This window comes from Cervus elaphus, chromosome 14 (assembly GCF_910594005.1).
Source record: "Cervus elaphus chromosome 14, mCerEla1.1, whole genome shotgun sequence".
Lineage (NCBI taxonomy): Eukaryota > Metazoa > Chordata > Mammalia > Artiodactyla > Cervidae > Cervus > Cervus elaphus.
In genome coordinates, this window is record NC_057828.1 from 8,565,057 (window position 1) to 8,585,434 (window position 20,378).

Sequence of the window (20,378 nt, forward strand, 5' to 3'; positions counted from 1 at the left end):
TTGTCTTTCTCTGCCTGACTAATTTCACTAAAGCATAATACCCTATAGGTCCATCCACATTATTGCAAATAAAAGTAATAAACTTTTTAACCAAGTAAATCCACAACTAGGATTAATATAACTTGACCAAAATTATTTTAAATTTTAAGTTGTTCATTATATTATTGCCTATATTGTCTACGTAGCAACTAGCAAGACCTTGTGACCTTTAGAAATGTCCAAGCTAAGGAAAATTTTTAGTGAATTAGGATACATCAAATGTGATGCAGTCTTTTGCAGTGATAATTATGGACAGAAAAATTTAAAAATATAATCTTATAAAATAAAATAAAATACAGAAGAGCAAGTATTATAATTGCATTTATATAAAACCTTTATTCTTACAGAAAAGGACCAAGCAATAATAAGTGCAGATGAAAACAGTTGTCTTAGAATGGTGAAATTCTCTTCAAGTTCTTTAATGTTTTATATTTAATTTTAATATTAATTTTTAAAAAAGGTGGTGCAATGAGGCAAGAAGGGTGGAGCATGTTAGGGTAATCTGCATAGCCTCAATAAAGCGTGAGAGGTAAAGAGAGAGAGGGAAAGACACATTAAAGCCAGTTTATGGAGAATTTTAAAGGTCAAGTTAGAAAATTTGAACTTTATTTTGTAGATAGTGAGTAGAGATGGAAAACTGTCAAGCAAGGAAATGCTAAGGACAGAACATAGATTTCTCTCCCAACAGTACGTTGTGGAGATACAGCAGGAAAAGGATTGAGACAGAGAAGCCAAAGAAAAGGCCACAGCAGTAGTCCACCGAAGAGGCAGTGAAAACCCGAGCCAGTTTTGGCATTAGAAATAGAAAAGAAACAGCAGATTTGAGAGACATTGTGAAATCAAAACAACTTGTCAACTCACGAACATTGGAGGATGAGGGGAGGAAGGGTTTAAAGGTGAGTCTGAAATTTCATTCCGGGAAGCCTGAATTAATCTTGTGGTCAGAAGGTGAAGCTTCTGGGCAGGAAATGAGAAGTTCTTCCTTGTTGAGTATAAAGGTGCTTATAAGATTTCTAATGGGCAATAAAAAATATCAGTTTGAGTTTCAAAGAGAAATGAAATATAAAGGTGTATTATGGGGTAGTCCCTACAGGGAACAGTTAAAGCCATGAGAACAGGAAAGTTAAAAAGATGTAAAGAGTCCAAAAGTCTGTTCTATACATCTGTGTCTAAAGAGAAACATTTTTAAAAAGAAGAACTTGGGATGTATCTGCATTTGGGGGTGAAAAGTAGGAAGAGGAGGTAATAACAAACAGGGAAGGACAGTTGATAAGATAGGGAAATCAGGAAAGTTTAGGGTAATGGCAGGCGAAGGAGAAGCTTCAGAAAGGAGATGATCCACAGTGTTAGAGGCTGCTGAGAAGCCAAAGTGGATGAGTTAAAGAAATTTTGGATTTGGAGACAAGGGCACATGTCACAGAGGTGTGTCGGTAGAGTGGGTGGAAGCCAGATTGGAGACCACAATGGGGGGGATGAAGGGGGATTGTAGAGAAAAAGTGGGCTTGAAAATAGGAGATTCTTTTGAGAAGTTCAATATCTCACAACAGAAGAAAACTTGAATTTGAGGCTAGGTAAGACTGAGGGAACATTTCAGGATGACACACAGTGAAAATAAGGAAGGAAAGAAAATAAATCTCTTTTGACACAAGAGTAAATAGGAAAGACAATTTGAGGAAGAGAGAAGCTAACGTGCAATGATTTCTTAGTAAAGTAGAAGGCAAGATTATCTGCTGAGGGTAAGACAATTTGGTGAACTGGAGAGAAAAATTTGAAACAGTCACAGTGGAAAGTAAAGAAAAGGACTCAGATTGAGAAATGGAATTTGATGACCCAGCTTTAAAGGTTATATTTCCTCTAACTTCATTGTCAAGACTGCATAATTTTGGATCCTTTTTTTTTTTTCATTTGTTTTTATTAGTTGGAGGCTAATTACAATATTGTAGTGGTTTTTGCCATACATTGACATGAATCAGCCATGGATTTACATGTATTCCCCATCCTGATCCCCCCTCCCACCTCCCTCCCCACCCCATCCCTCTGGGTCTTCCTAGTGTACCACTTTTATTCTCAGTTCAGATCAGTCGCTCAGTCGGGTCTGACTCTTTGCGATCCCATGGACTGCAGTACACCAGGCTCATTTTTGTTAAATCAGCAAATCAGCTAATCAGCTTCACTTTTGTGACTTGGCCCGTGTTCTCTCTCTTTCTGTTTTTGGCCCCACCAGGATGGCTTGCGGGATCTTAGTTCTCTGACCAAGGATTGAACCTGGGCCCTGGCAGTCAAAGTGCTGAAACCTAACCTCTGGTTGCTGTTATTCAGTCACCCAGTTGTGTCTGACTCTTTGCAACCCCGTGGACTGCAACCTCATTACCCCTCAGGCCTCCCTGTCCCTCTCTGGGAGTTTGCCCAAGTTCATTGCATTGGTGATGCTGCCCAGCCATCTCATCCTCTGATGCCCTCTTTTCCTTCTGCCCTCAATCTTTCCCAGCATCACAGACTTTTCCAATGAGTCATCTATTCACATCCAGTGACCAAAATACTGGAGCTTCAGCTTCAGCATTAGTCTTTCCAGTGAATATTCAGGGTTGATCTTCCATAACATTGACTGGTTTGATTTCCTTGCTGTCCAGGAGACTTTCAGAAATCTTCTCCAGCACCATAGTTCAAAGGCATCAATTCTTTGGCGCTCTGCCTTCTTTATGGTTCAACTCTCACAACCATACATGACCACTGGAAAGACCATAGCCTTGACTATATGGACCTTTGTCAGCAATGTCTCTGCTTTTCAACACACTGTCTAGGTTTATCATCATTTTCCTTCCAAGAAGCATTTATCTTCTGATTTCATGGCTGCAGTCACCATCCACAGTGATTTTGGAGACCAGGAAGAGGAAATCTGTGACTACCTCCAACTTTCCCCTTCTATTTGCCACGCAGTAATGGGGCTGGATGCTATGATCTTAGGTTTTTTTTTTTTTTTTTTTTAATATTTAGTCTTAAGCCGGCTCTTTCACTCTCCTTCTTCACCCTCACCAGGAGTTTCTTTGGTTCCTCTTTGCTTTCTGCTGTTACAGTGATAACATCCGCATATCCGAGGTTGTTTATGATTCTCCCACTTATCTTAATTCTGGCTTGTAACTCACCCAGTGCGCATTTTTCCTGATGTGCTCAGTATATAGATTAAACAAACAGGGTGACAGCAGACAGCCCTGTCATACTCCTTTCTCGATCTTAAACCAATCAGTTGTTCCATACTAACTGTTGCTTCTTGACCCACAACAGGCTTCTCAGGAGACAGGTAAGATGGTCTGGTATTCCCATCTCTCTAAGAGCTTTCCGCAGTCTGTCATGATCCACACAGTCAAAGGATTTGGCATAGTTGACGAAACAGAGATAGATGTTTTTCTGAAATTCCCTTGTTTTCTCTATAATCCAGCAAATGTTGGCAATTTGGTCTCTGGTTCCCCTTCCTTTTCTAAACCCAGCTTGGACATCTGGAAGTTCTTGACTCACATAATGCTGAGCCTAGCATGCAAGATTTTAAGCATGACCCTATTAGCATGGGAGATGAGTGCAACTGTCCGATGGCTAGCACATTCTTTAGTACTTCCATTCTTGGGAATTGGGATGAGGATTAACCTTTTCCAGTCCTGCTGTAACTGCTGCTAAGCTCTGGACCACCGGGGAATTCCTCATTTATGTTCTCTTTACTTCTAGTATCTTTCTTATTTTCATCTAATAATTTCCACTTTTCATTCAATGCCTTTCTCAGATTTCCTATATTTTGCCAAAACCTCTTCTGTGGTTCAACTCCTTTTCTGAAAATTTTATGAGATTTTGGGCACTAGTGGTAAAGAACCTGCCTGCCAATGCAGGAGGCCTAAGAGACCCAGGTTCAGATCCCTGTGTTTGGAAGCTCCCCTGGAGGAGAAAACGGCAACTCACTCCAGTATTGTTGCCTGGTGAATCCCACGGACAGAAGAGCACGGTGGGCTATAGTCCACAGGGTTGCAATGAGTCAGCCATAACTGAAGTGGCTTAGCATGCACGCATGCACAGAAAACGTGAAATGGTCACGAGAAATTTCCCTTAAGTAGCAGTCCCCTGAGCACACAAACCTTAATCCTGAGGATTAAGAGCTTAACTGGATAAGGTCAGAGTGCATTCTTAGGACCACACGTGATAACAAACATGGCTGACCCTTCATTGCATCCTTCTGAGCAGTGCTCAATGGTAGACCAACTTCTGGAGGTCATGCAATTTTGAAGTACTAATTAAGTTCCAAGCAACTCTGCACATTGCCGGGAACTCAGTAAGTGCGTTAAGCGCCTCACCTTCTGTACTTTTCTTGGAGTGGGTTGGAGACCATTACAGGGGAAGGCCAGCCATCCTATGAACCCCAGGAAAGCCTGCTGGACCTAGAATCTTGGAAAGTGTATCACTTTTGTGGACCTAGTCTGAACCCTGCACTATCCAAAGTTTCCAGGATAGCTGGTTTGCATATTGTATAACCCTCTTTTGTTTATGGGAAAAAAAAAAAAAGAATTCTGGCATCAAATTTATATTACCCTTCTACTTAGGGGAAATGGCTGGCAGAGAAGAAAATAAACAATTGCAACATATTATCAAGAAAGGGCTAGTGAAGAAGAAGGAGATTAGATAAACACTACTGCTTTAGTTATGCTGTTAATCATTCACTGGGTCACTAGAGATTGTCTGCCCATCCATTTCTATCTGGCTGTCCCTGAACAGTCAACCACATGGCTGGCAGTGAGGGAATTTTTGGTGGGGCCAACTCCAGGGTGTTCTTGTAAACTCTATCTGGGGAGGAACTAATGCTATTTCAGATCAAAGCAGTCTTCTGCCTTAAGAAACTACCCAAGGAACAATGATAGAGTCTTCTTCCTCGGCTGTCTGCAGGTCAGTGGATGATTTGGGGTACCTTGGGGAAAGGCTGGTGGTTTGGCCCTTTAAAGAGAACATGATTATATGATATAAAGACAAAATTTGGAGTGTTTTCAACAGAAATGTTTTTAGGGGTACTGCATTAGGAGACAATGTGACTTGAGAAGTACTTGTAATCCCTACTGAGCTTTGATTTTCTATTATAAGTGGGGGAATAATAATGCATACTAATAAACTGAAGCGAGAAAGAAGTAAAAAGTTATTCTTATTATTGCACCTAAAAGTTGAGAGTGTTGGTTGATAAATCCTTTACCACCTCTCCACATGGGGGAGTTGAGACAGGAGATAAGTCAGATGTCCCAAAGAGAGACACAGGAGACCGGTTTCCAAAGTCTACATTCTGAAAATTGGTGCAATTTCCTTTAAAGATTTTATGAACCCCTTATCTCCTCCACCACTGACAGCAAAGACCTTTAGATTTACTCAGAAGGAGGATATTGGTCAGCGTCCAGTTAGTGTCTGAAGCTAGAGGTCTGAATTGTCCCGATTTCTTTTCTCTCCCTCAGTTTTTGAATCTGGTTGTTGATTAGCTTTCCTTCTTGAAATTCCCTTCTCTTTTCACTGTGGGCAAGACATAGTACTCCTCTGGTTTGAGTTTTAATTCTTCAACCACCCTTCTCTTTGCTGACTCTTGTTCTGTCCCTAAATGTAGTAGTAAAGGAGAATACAAAGTAGAGTGCCCAAAAGGGAAAGAAACATCGAAGAAGGTTTATGTTAAGTTTAGAGACATGTTATAATATAGTGCAGAAGGAAGGAGCTGATGAGATTTAAAGAAATTATAGGAAAGAAGAGAAAATTGTGGAAGCAAGTTCTTTCTGGAGTCTGCAAGGAATGTGATTGAGAGTGCAGGTGTGAGCCAGGAGACACTCACCTGAGACTGGAGAAAAAAAAGTGTTTTTTTCCAGAGGTATCTGAATTTTTAAAAAGGGAATTTTAAATAACTAAATTTTAATATTTAATAATTAAATAAATTAATATTTAATACTTAAATAAATAAGTTAACTTAAAAAAGTCATCTCTAACGAGAGGGGAAATTTGGAGGCTGAGGATTTTCCCAGAGCCTCTCAAATTGTACTGCCTTGGCAAATGCCAATGGTATTTTTCACAAGAGACCCTCCATGGTGGCTATAGTTCTTGAGTTGGTTTCATTTCTATAGGACTTTAAAAGGTGATAGTGAAGTGTCAGGGCATTTGCTAAGGAAGTCTTAGCTTTTCAGTGGGCAGTTCTATAATTCTAAGGTTTGTAGGGAAGAGAAGGATAATCTAAGTTTAACGTCATCATTTTAAGGATGAGAAACTGAGATCAGGGAGCTGATATAGCTTCTTCAAGATCACAGAAATTGACTGGCATTGCTGGGACTCAAATCGGGTCTCCTCAGCTCGTAAGTCCGCGCCTCCACCTCCACACTCTGTGGTTTGCTGAGTCCTGTGCAGGCTCTGCTGAGGGACCCCAGTGAGTCTCAGTGATGGACTGGGAATGCTCCACCCGGCCCAATGAGCCACCACACACCTGGGAACCAGTACAGGGAGATGAATCACGGACTCATCTCTTCAAAATTTACAAGGCACTTCCCACAGATTATTTCATTTGGTCTTCAGTAGGTGATTAGTCATTCTCACTCTGAGGATAAAACTAATTTTCATTTCATTTGTTTCACACTTATTGGATAACTATTATTATGCCAGTTAATATTAGGTTAGGAACTGGAAGGTTGAATAAACACCTTCTTTGCCTTCAAGGGTCCTACAATCTATCACAAGGGGCAAAAGCAAATAAATAGTTACAATACAATGTGGTGTTACAATTAAGATGTCAGCCAGGTAATTAGGGAAGCATAACAAAGATTGATATTTCTTGGGTGTAGGGGTTGGGTAATTCTTCACCCATGAGGTGGCATTTGATCTGGGTAAGTGCATCATGGAGAGGCTGGGAGTTAAGAACGTTCATACACTAGAGACATCATATGAAAATGCTTGCAGGTGTTTAGAAAGTTCTAGGATGCATTTTGGGAAAGATAAACACATGTGTGTGGCTGAAGCACAGTGTTTTAAGCGAGCAGTAGAGGGAGAGTTGGGAGACTTATGGGACCCTAGAGAACCAGGACCATGGGTGTTTTTAAATTGCTAACAGTTTAGCAATTTCTAAATTGCTTTTTAGGAATATAACAGCATCAATGTGAAAGCTGGCTTGCAGTTGTTTGGAGGCTTTTGCTGTAGGGTGGGTGGTATAAGGCTTCCCAGGTGGCGCTAGTGGTAAAGAATCTGCCTGCCAATGCAGAAGACCTGAGAGACTTTGGTTTGATCCCTGGGTCAGGAAGATCCCCTGGAGGATGGCCTGGCAACCCACTCCAGTATTCTTGCCTGGAGAATCCCATGGACAGAGGAGCATGGAGGGCTGCAGTCCATAGCATTGCAAAGAATCAGACACGACTGAAACAACTTAGCACTCACAACACACAGGGTAGAGTGAAGGAAACTCTGAGAACATAAACCCTGACCACGGAAGTGGGTAGAAGAGAGAATGACAGATTCTTAGTGTTTCTGCAGCCAACGTGACAAGACTTGGTGACTTTGCATATGGAAAGGTGACAAGAAAGAGGAAGCTAGGCTTCCCAGGTTTCTAGTCTGGAAGACTGAGTGGTGATTATTGCTTTAGTTGAGACAGAAAGCAAAGGTCAAGCAGTGTTGGGAGGAAGATGCTATGTTTAGTTTTGGATATGTTAGACTCAAGATATCTGGGAGACATGAATAAAGCAGCAGGAAATACTGAGCTGAACCTTGAGATTTATTACAACAAATTGTAAAAGCATTTTTGTTCTCAAGTAAGAAATCTAAGAAGTGGTTGCCAGGGGCTGGGGGATGGGAGAAACAAGGAGAGGTTGGTAAAAGGGTATAAATTTTTAGCTATAAGATGAATATTTAAGGATTTAATGTAAAACGGGGTGGTAATACTATAATGTACAATTGAAATTTGCCAAGACAATATAGAACTTAAATGTCATTTCCAAAAAGAAAAGGTATACTTCTATGTGGAATCTAAAACAAAACAAAAAACCAAACCCCTCCAAAACAAATTTATAGAAAAAGAGATTAGACTTGTGGTTACCAGAGGTGGAGGGCATGAGTTAGGTTGGGGGGAGGAGTTGGAAGAATGTGGTTAAAAGGTATGAACTTCTATTTATGAGATAAATAAGTGCTAGGCATGTAATGTACAGCACGATGACCATGACTAACTGCTTCATGATATATTGGAAAGTTGTTGAGGATTCATTATGAGTTCTCACCACTAGGAAAAAATTTTTTTTTTTTTCCTATTTATTGTATCTATATGAGAAGATGAATGTTGCCTGGACCTATTATGGTAATTATTTCACAATTTATGTAAATCAAATCGTCATGCTGTATGCCTTAAACTTATATAATGATGTATGTCAATTATTTTTTAATTACACTGTGGGGAAAAGTCAAATATGTGATATAATGGATATGTTAATTAATTAGAAGGGGGGCAGGGAGAAATCCTTTCATAATGTATACCTTTGTCAAATGACCATGATGTACACTTTAAGTATCTAACAATTTAATCACCAATGCCTCATTAAAGCTGAAATTTAAAGAAAAGAAATCCAACATTCAAAAGTTTTAATTTATGTTCAGGATTGCAAGTGAAGAAAGTGTAACAACTTATTTTTGGACTTGCTAAGAAGTTCACAAGTATTTATAACTTTCAAAACCAGAATAATTAATTTAAATATTATCTAAGACAAAAAATAATTTTCTAAGATAACCAGTTAGAATTATAGACTTTTCAAAGGTTAAAAGTTATGTTCAAGTGTTGGAAACAATCCCTTTGTTAGATATAACATTTGCAGGTCAATTTATGATGTAGGTATCTGCTATTCTGTAATTTCAAGGGAAGAGAAAATAATTCCTCCTTATTTTGCAGAGATTTCTTTCAGACTTTTATAAAAATTCAGTCATAAGGCTCGGCACAGGAATTTTCTAGTTGGCAACAAGAATAAAGGAGGCAGGCCTGAAAGGCTCAGAATTGACATGTGGTAAGTAGTAGTGCAGACTAAGATTTTTTTAAATTAATAATTGAATTTATGGCACATATAAATTTTTGTACCCATAGGAGAATATTGGGCCCAGAGGTCTGTGAGTGATTCATAGGTGATGGTCATAGTGTGAATGAGTTCCTTCCAAGAAGACAGTTAAGATGAGGGAAGCAGAAGTCCAGGAGGGACCCCTGGGGGTGCCATTGATATTACTCTGGGTGTGGTCCTGGGTCTCATTTCCCAGGTGGCTCTAGTGGTAAAGAACCCGATGGCCAGTGCAGGAAATGTAAGAGACAAAAGTTCGATCCCTGGGTGGGGAAGATTCCCTGGAGAAGGAAATGCCAACCCACTCCAGTATTCTTGCCTGGAGAATCCCATGGACAGAGAAGCCTGATGGGCTATGGTCCACAGTGTTGCTGACTCGGGCAGGACTGAAGCGACTTAGCATGTAGCATGCAGCATGCGCTGGGCCTCACTATTACCCTGGGCCACAGCGAAAACCTGTCCAAGACTTCTGACCCAAGTCCAGAGTGTTTTCCTCTTTATCAGGGCTTAGCTAAAGTCTCCTGGAAATTGTAGCCATTATGATTTTATGTCATTATCGTGATGATGTTTTGACTCTAGGAGTTCTGGTTCTGTTAGAATCACATTCCAACACCAATGCTGTTATGCTCTTCCTTAACATTTCTCATGGATATTTAGTATGTGCTGTCCATGCACCAAACCAAACCCTCTCAGCAATTTTGGGAGACATGTATAGTTATTCTCAGTTTATAAATACGGAGATTGAGAGCTTAGAGAGCTGGCTCTCTTGTGCACGGGCACCCAGTTTCCACGTGCGGGCGCCAGGACTGCATCCCCATGGCCTAGGTCTGTCTTCAGCGCTCACACCCCAGGGCCTGGCCACATGCTGTGCTGCTGTGCCCCCAGCACTGTGTCTGTGGCCATGATGTTAATCTCTCACCACAGCAAGGGGTCTGGACGTGCGTGTGGCTGCCTGTTAGCTCCTGTCATGGACTGTGGTATTTGTTTATTCTTTCCTTCACCACTATCCTATGTTTTATGGTTGATGGTATGGTATCTTTGGGTTAAGGATGGGGAACAGCCTAGAGTAAAATCACTAGGATCTGTTCTCATTAAGATAGCAGATGTGCCTTGTTTTAAAATCAGCTAAAATCCGACCTTGACAAAGCAAGCAGTTTAAGAGTAGACATGGAATGGTATTATTGTTCTTAAAAACATACTTTTAGCATTTTAGCACTAGGTACTTTTGAAAGTAAATTCAACCAACATTTCTTGAGCACGTTGAGTGAGGCACAGTGCTTGGTATCTTGGAGGGCAAAGATGACTAACAGCCCACCTTCTGACTTCAAGGAACTTGTGGTCTGATGGGGAAGGCAGACCTCAGCTGTCAGTTAAGCCAAGTCAGAATCAGAATTATAAACACTCAGTTGTAATTGGAAACTGGAGACTGGTCTGGAGGATAGGAGGGGACCCTGGAGAAGGGACTGCTGGAATGAGTAGGAACTAAAGAGGAAATGGTGAGAGGGAAGATGATATGGGCAGGGGTAGAAGGTAAGAACATGTTTAGAAATGTCAGGGATCTGGGCTGTCCAGATCAGCTGGATTATGACTAAAAAGTTAGTCATCAGAAACCAGTTTGATGAATGCCCATTCCTGAAGGATCAATTCACTGAAATCAATTTGCTGAACTTCTCACATTATTAGTTTAGTTAATATCATTCTAAGAAGTATTCATTTTGAATGTATTCAATGGTTATAAATATTCTTTTTGAACATAACTAATGAATATTATCTTTGAAATAGTATTTTAAGTATTGTTCAATTTCCTGAAACTAAGGATTCAATCTATGGCTGTATCTTTATAAATATACTCACAAATATTTTTCTCATTATGTTCTATGTATACAATTTTCTTGTGAATATTGTAACAACTGCAGAAATTCATGGGGAAAAATTTTACTCTATACTGTTATCCTCTTGATTACAGTCAAATTCCATTTTGCCAACACACTGATATTTTTAAATCTCTTTAATTTCACTGAAATTGAATAAACATGACACATTTACTGACATCAAAAATGAAAGAAACTGATTCCTATGGTTTTTATAGTTTATAACAGCTTTAATTAGGTGGGAGATATTTGTGATATTTTGTAAATTTTGCAGATGATTTAGCGGACTGGTTTTCATCATGTGGACCCTGCTGTACCCGCAACTGTCTCCAGTCTCATCAGATTGCTAGGAGTAGAGACTAGAGCTCAGGAGGGAAGTATTGAGAAAACAGAAGGGAAAACAAGAAAAAAAGGGGCTCAGAACTCTGGTCCTGACTCTTTTCAATTTTTCCAGTACAAATTCTGCAAGCACATTGTAAATAACTAAAGATATTTGATAAATTCTTCAACAGGTTTTTTTTTTTTTTTTTTTGCAGAATTTTCCTAGTGGCCAAGTCCGGAGCTCATTGGGTGGGGGTGGAGTTACCCACAGCTGACAGCAGGTCTGACAGAGGCCTGAGTGTCAGAACTTAGTTTTGCAAAGATAAGATTAGATGAGTCTTTGCTCAGTGAAGAAATTGAAGCCCTCCGGGTTGCGAGAAGGGCCACTATGAACCTTTTCCCCCTAAATGTGGGACAGAAACATCTCTGAGGCAAATATTGAGGGGACCCCCTTTATCTAAATGGATATTCAATTAATATGAATTATGGACATATGGGAAGAGTTAGAATCGTGTGGATCTAACAGACATATCAGAATAAAAGGTGAAATTCAGTATTTCATTGGGGCTTAACTTCGTGTGTTCCTTTGAAGACAAAGACTAATTCTAACGTAAATTTAAGATACACTGTTTTTTTTCCCAATGGGAACAGGAGTGTGGTGAAGAGAAAATGTTCTTCACGATTTAGTTTTAAATAAGTCTTTAAATAGTCTTATTAAATAATGAAAGTACATTTGTCACATATATTTTTATCTATATACCTATATACATATATCTACATTTATCTGTGTTGTTATCGTTTAGTTGCTAAGTCATGTCCAACTCTTTGCGATGCCTGTTTCCCCTCTGTTCATTTCAATCTGTCATGTATATTTAATACATCCACTCTAGTGATATTAAGGTATAATAATGTATCACTCTAAGGATATATTAAAAACAGACACACCAAAACCAAATCAAAACAAAACCGAAAAACAATGGCTCTTTACTCTCTAAAGAGTAACATCCGTAAATTCCTAACCTTGGCTCTTAGGTCCCATTCAGACACACCCGAGAGCTGCCTCCTGCTTGACAACCATCTGCAACACCTTACTTTCTAGCCGCACTCTAGTCCTATGTTCTGTTCCCCAATATGCCCTGCCTACCTTTTCTAACTTTTACAGAATACCTAACTCAGATTAAGCTACCTCCCATCTCTCCACTTGGAATGAATCTCTTTCATGAGCAGGGTGCTTCTTCAGAGGCTAACACCTACTGTTTCATGTTGCAACATTTGTGCATCTGTCTTTTCTTCAAACTCTAGGCTGTAATTTCTTCAAGACATGGATCCCATAGCATGATCCTAGTGCTTTATGACAAGTAGGAATTCAATGATTGTTTTTTAAATTGAGTTCTTTCAGCAGAAAGGTGTCAATGAAGCATCAGAGAGTTCCAGTTGTGATCCGTCATAGCAAGGGGACAATGGCATCCTGGCCCTTCTCTAGGCTGTGGAGTATCTCTGATCCAATTCTGTTCCAAGTGACCTTGGTTGCTACTCTGTTGGCCACTGTTCTTGGTGAGTAATAGGGAGAGAAGTTCAAATTGTCAGCAAAGTTTCAAGATCATTTGCTCCTTCATTTTCAAGACTAACAAAGAGCCGATTAAGCTTTTAGCAGAAATTCAGCTTTAGCAACAAAGGGTTTATTTGATGGAGTTTGGAATTTATGCAGAATTTGGAACTTAAGGGGATTTGGTATAATTTGGAATGTAGGGGTCATTTGCTTTACACATAGTCAGTTTTGTAGACATTTCCTCCTAGAATTTCTTCTTCAGGGATTTCCAAAACTATCCCCAACCATGACTTGAAACAAATCTGTATTATCTATTAGCCTGACTAAACAATCTTCACTTCCTGTGGGTTTATCCAGAATGGACAGGAAAAGTATAAATTTGTAGTGTGGCTCCTAAAAGGTAAATCAGCCCTATATTTTGTTCTTGGAAGTAAAGCAGGATTAAGATTGTTATGCATCAAGGGCTCCATGTTTCTTCCTTCAGACCACACAAAATACAGGATGCAGAAAGGACAAATTAGAAATGTTATAGTCATCCTTCTCCTAGCCACCAAGTTTCTGTTCTCTGAAACAACCAATGCTATGTAATGTTACTATTAATTAAATGGTGAGTTTCTGTTATTATTAATGAAATGATATACTTCTGTTGAAGAAACTGTTGGACTTCTGGATTTGCATGGATGCATATGAGTCAGCAGATATGGGCAATCTGATAGGCTGATGAAATCTTGTCTGCCATCTTTTTAAGATAAATCATTTATAGGAGAAGAGAAATGAAAAATTTATGCCTTTTATCTTTTTCATTGTCATTAATCAACAAACATGTATTACTAATTACTCTCTGGACTCATCAAACAGTGGGGATAATAGGAGTTATTATTTTTCTTGATTAGAGGAGAAAAGAATGGTTCCTGCCCTAAAGTAATGCCACTGAAACTTCAGGATGCTGTGTCTCAAGCTCTAACTTGAGTGTTTTCTCCTTTTGGTATTCAGGCAGTTGTGGTATTCCACCCTATTTAGACTTTGCTTATCCAATAAATGAGTTGAATGAGACAACGTTTGAAACTGGAACTACTCTGAGATACAACTGTCGTCCTGGCTACAGGATAAGTTCAAAAAGTTACTCTCTTACCTGTGAAGCAACAGGCAGTTGGAAATACAGAGAGTTTTGTGTCAGTAAGTATGAACATTCATTTCTCTTATTTGTGCTTTGTCTTTCTTCTCAAAGTTGCCTCAGGAACTAAGCTTTATAAATGCAAATGAGTATCTTTGATCACTAAGGAACAATCCAGTTTGTCAGTTACTGATTTCAATGTACACATGTGTGCCATTTTTTGAAAAAACAAACAAATGAATAAAACAAAAAAACATTAGGAGACACCTAGTTGCACTGAAAAATAAATCTATCACTTACAATCTTCATTTTAATACACTGAAAACTAGATTCACTGTATAAAATTATTAAAATTATGTGTCTGGACAATGACAATACAGTTTTCAAAGAAACCTCATCCCAAATACTGTTTTTGGAAGATGCTGTTATTCACTGTTAATTGAGAATAAATTCTGTGATGCTTTTCTAGTATTATGGGTATACACATGCAATCTATACTTTTTTTTGGTACCTTTTGTGATCAAGGACATGTATTTTGAGTGGCTTAAGTTCAAAGTACACACTGGCGATGTAGAAAGGAGCTTAGCTCCCTGGTCAGTATGTTAAATTCCAGACCATAGACTTCATTACCACAATGATCCATCAGTTCTCTTTTCTAATGCCATATACTTGAGTACATGGAATCACTAATCATCATTTTAATTTTTCTCACAGAAAAACGATGTGGAAACCCAGGAGAATTACTTAATGGGCAAGTGATAGTTAAGACAGATTACTCTTTTGGATCAGAAATAGAATTCAGCTGTTCAGAAGGGTGAGTGTGAGGCAATCTAGAGATACTTTTCTTTTAAATTAAAATTTTAAGATAGCTAATGTATAATATAATATATATTTCAAAACTAAACATGATATAAAAGGTATCCACTGAGAATTCTCACTTTCATTCTATTGCCATCCCACATTCCTTTCTATCTTTAAACAGGGATACACTTATATTGGTTTCTCATGTATTTTTCTAGTGTTTAGTTTTACAAATACAAGTTAAGAAATTAGTATGTATTCTTATTTGACAACTTTCCAATAGGAGAAGTAGTCTTAAATCTCTTAAATCTTGCTTTATATTTTATTTATCAATATAAACAGAAGGTATCTCTATGTTTGTGCATAGAGAGGTTTCTCATTAATTCCCTTTTATGCCTGCCCAGGATTTTATTGTGTAATGTATTGTGGACTGATAATCTCTTTGATGGATCCATGAATTTTCCAATCTTTTTCTGTTCTGAACTATGCTCTAATGCATTACCTTGTATATATAGATTATATCTGTAGGGTAAATTTCCATGGTAGGAATCCTGGGTTTCAAAGAGTACATATATTTGAAAATTATTTCCAAATTGCTCTCTATAGGAGTTACATGGTTTTGCAGAGTATACAAATGTCTATCTCACCATAAACTTTTCAACTAAGTTTGCTGTCAAACCTTCAATGCTTGTAAAAATTTTGAAAATTTTCCAATTTAAGAGGTAAAAATGAAATCTTACTATACTTTAACTGTATATTTCTCTTATTCTGAGTAAAATTCAACATGTTTTAATAAGAAGTGTTTGTATTTATTCAATATTTGTGAGTTATTTGGCATATCCTTTGCCTATTTTTACTATTAACTAGTTGGGCATTTTATTCTTAATTTTTAAGGTATATGGATACACATATTCACATGGATTTGTGTCTATTAGGGTTCACACCTTGTTTCTGATGTGAGCTGCAACTTTGTCTTCAAAGTCTTTCTTTTGACTTGGCTTTGGTGCATACATGCATGTGTGCTAAGTTGCTTCAATCATGTTTGACTCTTTTTGACCCTCTGGACTGTAGCTTGCCAGGTTCTTCTGTCCATGGGATTCTCCAGGCAAGAATACTGACTGGATCTCCTCTTCCAGGGGATCTTCCCGACCCAGGGATCAAACCCGCATCTCTTGTGTCTCCTGCATTGCAGTCAAATTCTTTACCCACTGAACCAACTGGGAAGCCCTTGGCTTTGGTATATGTTGTCAAATTTATCAGTCTTCCTTTTAAAATGGCTTCTGAATTTTAAGTCTTAATTTGAAAGTCCTTCCCAAATACAAGGTTTTGAACTATTTGCCTAGCTTTCTTCTACACTTTTATGTTTTCATATTTTTTAATGTTAAAAGCTTTGATCCATTTGGAGTCAATATATACTATACAGTACGAGGTACATATCCCAGTCTATATTTTTCCATATGACTTTCCTGTTATCACATCATTTATTAAAAAGTCCATCTTCAACTTACTGATTTGAGATTGTTTTTGGTACTATATGAAATTCTCATATATATCTGGGTCTATTTCTAGACTTTCTATTCAATCATTGTTTTGTCCATATATTTATATACACATTGCACAGTCATCTAATTATTGATGTTTTATAATATGTTTTAATAGTAATATGGGTAGTTCTATGTAATTAGTTTTCTTTTCTAGAATTTTCCTAACAAAACTTGTTTATCTTTCTACATGAACTTTAAAGTTAGGCATATTTTAAAATCATGTTGAATTAGCTTTTAACTTTATTTTAGGAGAATGGATTTTAAAAAAAATTCCGAGTCTCTCTAGACAAGAATATGTTACTGTAGGGAAGGCAAAACTTTACCTTTACCCTCTTAGGGTCTCTGACTGGGCCTGAAAATTAAGTTGACATAACACAGATTAATAGGAGAAAAGTATACCAATCTAATTTTTACATGTACATGGGAACCTGCACAGGAAACTGAAGACCTCCAAAATGATTAAGCCTATGTGCTTATATGTTAATTTTTTTTTTTTTTACTGGAATATAATTGCTTTCCTATGGCTTCCCTGGTGGCTTACATGATAAAGAATCTACCTGCAATGCAGGAGACCCAGGTTTGATCCCTGGGTGGGGAAGATCCCCTGGAGAAGGAAATGGCAACCCACTCCAGTATTCTTGCCTGGAGAATCCCATGGACAAAGGAGCCTGGTAAGCTAATATCCATGGGGTCGCAAAGAGTCAGATGTGACTGAGCAACTAATGCATGTGTTAGTTTCTGCTGTACAAAAAGTGAATCAGTTATATGTATACATATATCACCTCCTTTTTAGATCTCTCCCTACCATCCCACCCATCTAGGTTATCACAGAGTATTGAGCTGAGCCCCCTGTGCTTTACTATAGGTTCCCACTAGCTATCTATCTTACACATGGCAGTGTATATATGTCAACCTAATCTCTTAATCATTCCACTCTCCTTTTCCCGCTGTGTCATATGCCCATTCTGTATGTCTGTGTCTCTATTCCTGCCCTGAAACTAGGTTCATTTGTACCATTTTTCTAGATTCCACATTCATGCACTAATATACCATGCTCGTTTTTTTCTTTCTGACTTACTTCACTCTGTATGACAGATGATAGGTCCATCCACATGGACCAATTTTGTTCCCTTTTATGGTGAAAAATATTCCATTGTATATATGTACCACATCTTCTTTATCTATTTGTCTGTTGATGGACACAGGTTGTTTCCATGTCCTGGCCATTGTAAATAGTGCTGCAATGAACACTGTGGTACCTTGTCTTTTTGAATTATGGTTTTCTCAGGGTGTATGCCCAGCAGTGGGATTGCTGGGTCATAAGGTAGTTCTATGTTTACTTTTTCAAGGAACCTCCACACAGTTCACCATAGTGGCTGTATCAGTTTACATTCCCAGCAACAGTGCAAGAGGGTTCCCATTTCCCCACACCCTCTCCAGCATTTATTGCTTGTAGATTTTTGATGATGGCCACTATCATCAGAGTGAGGTGATACCTCATTGTAATTTTGATTCACATTTATCTAATAATTAGTGATGTTGAGTATATTTTCATGTGCCTTTTGGCCATCTGTATGTCTTCTTTGAAGAAATGTCTATTTAGATCTTATGCCCATTTTCTGTTGGGTTTTTTCTTTGATATTGAGCTCTGTGGGCTGTTTATACAATTTGAAGATTAATCTTTTGTCTGTTGCTTTGTTTGCAAATATTTTTTCTCATTCTGAGGGTTTTTTTTTTTTTTTGTCTTATTTATGGTTTCCTTTGCTATGAAAAAGTTTTTTAAGTTTAATTAAATTCCAGTTGTTTATTTTTGTTTTTATTTTCATTACTCTAGGAGGTGTGTCCAAAAAGATCTTGCTGTGATTTCTGTTGGAAAAAAGTGTCTTTCCTATGTTTTCCTCTAAGAATAAATGTCCAGTCTTGCAGTAGGTCTTTAATCCATTTTGAGTTTATTTTTGTGTATGGAGTTAGGTAGTGTTCTAATTTCATTCTTTAACACACATCAATAGCTGTCCAGTTCTCCCAGCACCACTTATTGAAGTGACTGTCTTTTCTCCTGTGTATGCTCTTGCCTCCTTTACCATAGATTTGGTGACTATAGATGCTTGGGTTTATCTCTGAGCTTTCTATCCTGCTCTGTTGATCTATATTTCTGTTTTTGTGCCTATACTATACTATCTTGATTACTGTAGCTTTGTAATATAGTCAGGGAGCCTGATTCTTCCAGCTCTCTTTTTCAAGATTGCTTTGATTATTCAGGATAGTTTGTATTTTCATACAAATTATAAATTTTTTTGTTCTAATTGTGTGAAAAATGCCATCGTTAATTTGATAGGGATTGCATTGAATCTGTAGATTGCTTTGGGTAGCATATTCATTTTCATGATATTGATTCTTCCCATCCAAGAACATGGTATATCTCTTCAACTATTTGTGTCATCTTTGACTTCTTTCATCAGTGTTTTATAGTTTGCTGAGTACACATCTTTTGTCTCCTTCAGTTCAGTTCAATTCAGTTCAGTCGCTCAGTCGTGTCCAACTCTTTGTGGTCCCATGAATCGCAGCACACCAGGCCTCCGTCTCCATCACCAACTCCCGGAGTCTACCCAAACCCATGCCCATCAAGTCAGTGATGCCATCCAGCCATCTCATCCTCGTCGTCCCCTTCTCCTCCTGACCCCAATCCCTTCCAGAATCAGGGTCTTTTCCAATGAGTCAACTCTTCGCATGAGGTGGCCAAAGTACTGGAGTTTCAGCTTCAGCATCAGCCCTTCCAATGAACACTCAGGACTGATCTCCTTTAGGATGGACTGGTTGGACATCCTTGCAGTTCAAGGGACTCTCAAGAGTCTTCTCCAACACCACAGTTCAAAAGCATCAATTTTTCAGCACTCAGCTTTCTTCACAGTCAACTCTCACATCCATACATGACCACTGGAAAAACCATAGCCTTGACTAGACAGACCTTTGTTGGCAAAGTAATGTCTCTGCTTTTTAATATGCTGTCTAGGTTGGTCATAACTTTCCTTCCAAGGAGTAAGCGTCTTTTAATTTCATGGCTGCAGTCACCATTTGCAGTGATTTTGGAGCCCAAAGAATAAAGTCAGCCACTGTTTCCACTGTCTCCCCATCTATTTCCCATGAGAGGATGGAACCAGATACCATGATCTTAGTTTTCTGAATGTTAAGCTTTAAGCCAACTTTTTCACTCTCCTCTTTGACTTTCAAGAGGCTTTTTAGTTGTCTCCTTAGGTAGGTTTATTCCTAGGTATTTTATTCTTTTTGCTGTAAATGGGATTGTTTCCTTAATTTCTCTTTCTAATGTTTTGCTCTTAGTGTATAGGAATGCAAGAGAGTTCTTTGCATTAATATTGTATCCTGAAACTTTATCAAGTTCATTGATTAGCTCTAGTATTTTCCTGGCGGCATCTTTAGGATTTTCTATGTATAGTATCATGTCATCTGCAAACAATGATAACCTGGATTCCTTTTTTTTTTTTTTTTCGTTTTTCTTCTCTGGGTTCTTTTTCCAATCTGTATTCCACTTTTTTTTTTTTTTCTTTTTCTTCTCTGATTGCCATGACTAGGACTTCCAAACTAGTTGAATAATAGTGGTGAGAGTAGACATCTTTGTCTTGGTCCTGATTACAGGAAATGTTTCCAGTTTTTTTTGCCACTGAGAATGATGTTTGCTGTGGGTTTGTTATATATGGCCTTTATTATGTTGAGGTAGATTCCCTCTATGTCCACTTTCAGGAGAATTTTTTTTTTCCTTCACAAATGGGTGTTGAATTTTGTCAAAAACTTTTTCTGCATCTATTGAGATGATCATACTGTTTACATTCTTCATTTTGTTAATGTAGTGTGTAATACACTATATATAAACTTATGTAAACTATATGTAAACTATATATATAAACTTATGTAATATAAGTTGATTTGCATGTATAGAAGAATCCTTGTATCCTTGAGATAAATCTCACTTGACCATGGTTTATGAGCCTTTTTGCATATTATTGGATTCTATTTGCTAATATTTTGTTAAGGATTTTTGAGTCTATTTTTATCAGT

The 20,378-nt window shown here is 38.1% G+C and overlaps 1 protein-coding gene across 3 annotated transcripts in view; it reads left to right on the top strand.

Annotated features, from left to right (window-relative positions):
- Nucleotides 1-4,758: 4,758 nt before the first annotated feature.
- The window catches only part of C4BPA (complement component 4 binding protein alpha), a 43,714-nt gene continuing 28,094 nt past the window's right edge, over nt 4,759-20,378 (top strand). The window contains exons 1-4 of one of the 3 annotated variants that reach the window (XM_043924580.1): nt 4,759-4,959; nt 12,690-12,853; nt 13,842-14,024; nt 14,677-14,776. In XM_043924580.1, coding sequence (XP_043780515.1) covers nt 4,928-4,959; nt 12,690-12,853; nt 13,842-14,024; nt 14,677-14,776 — 479 coding nt within the window. In that variant the 5' untranslated portion in view covers nt 4,759-4,927. The remainder of the gene's footprint in view (nt 4,960-12,689; nt 12,854-13,841; nt 14,025-14,676; nt 14,777-20,378) is intronic. The other 2 variants (XM_043924581.1, XM_043924582.1) reach the window with 2 other exon arrangements.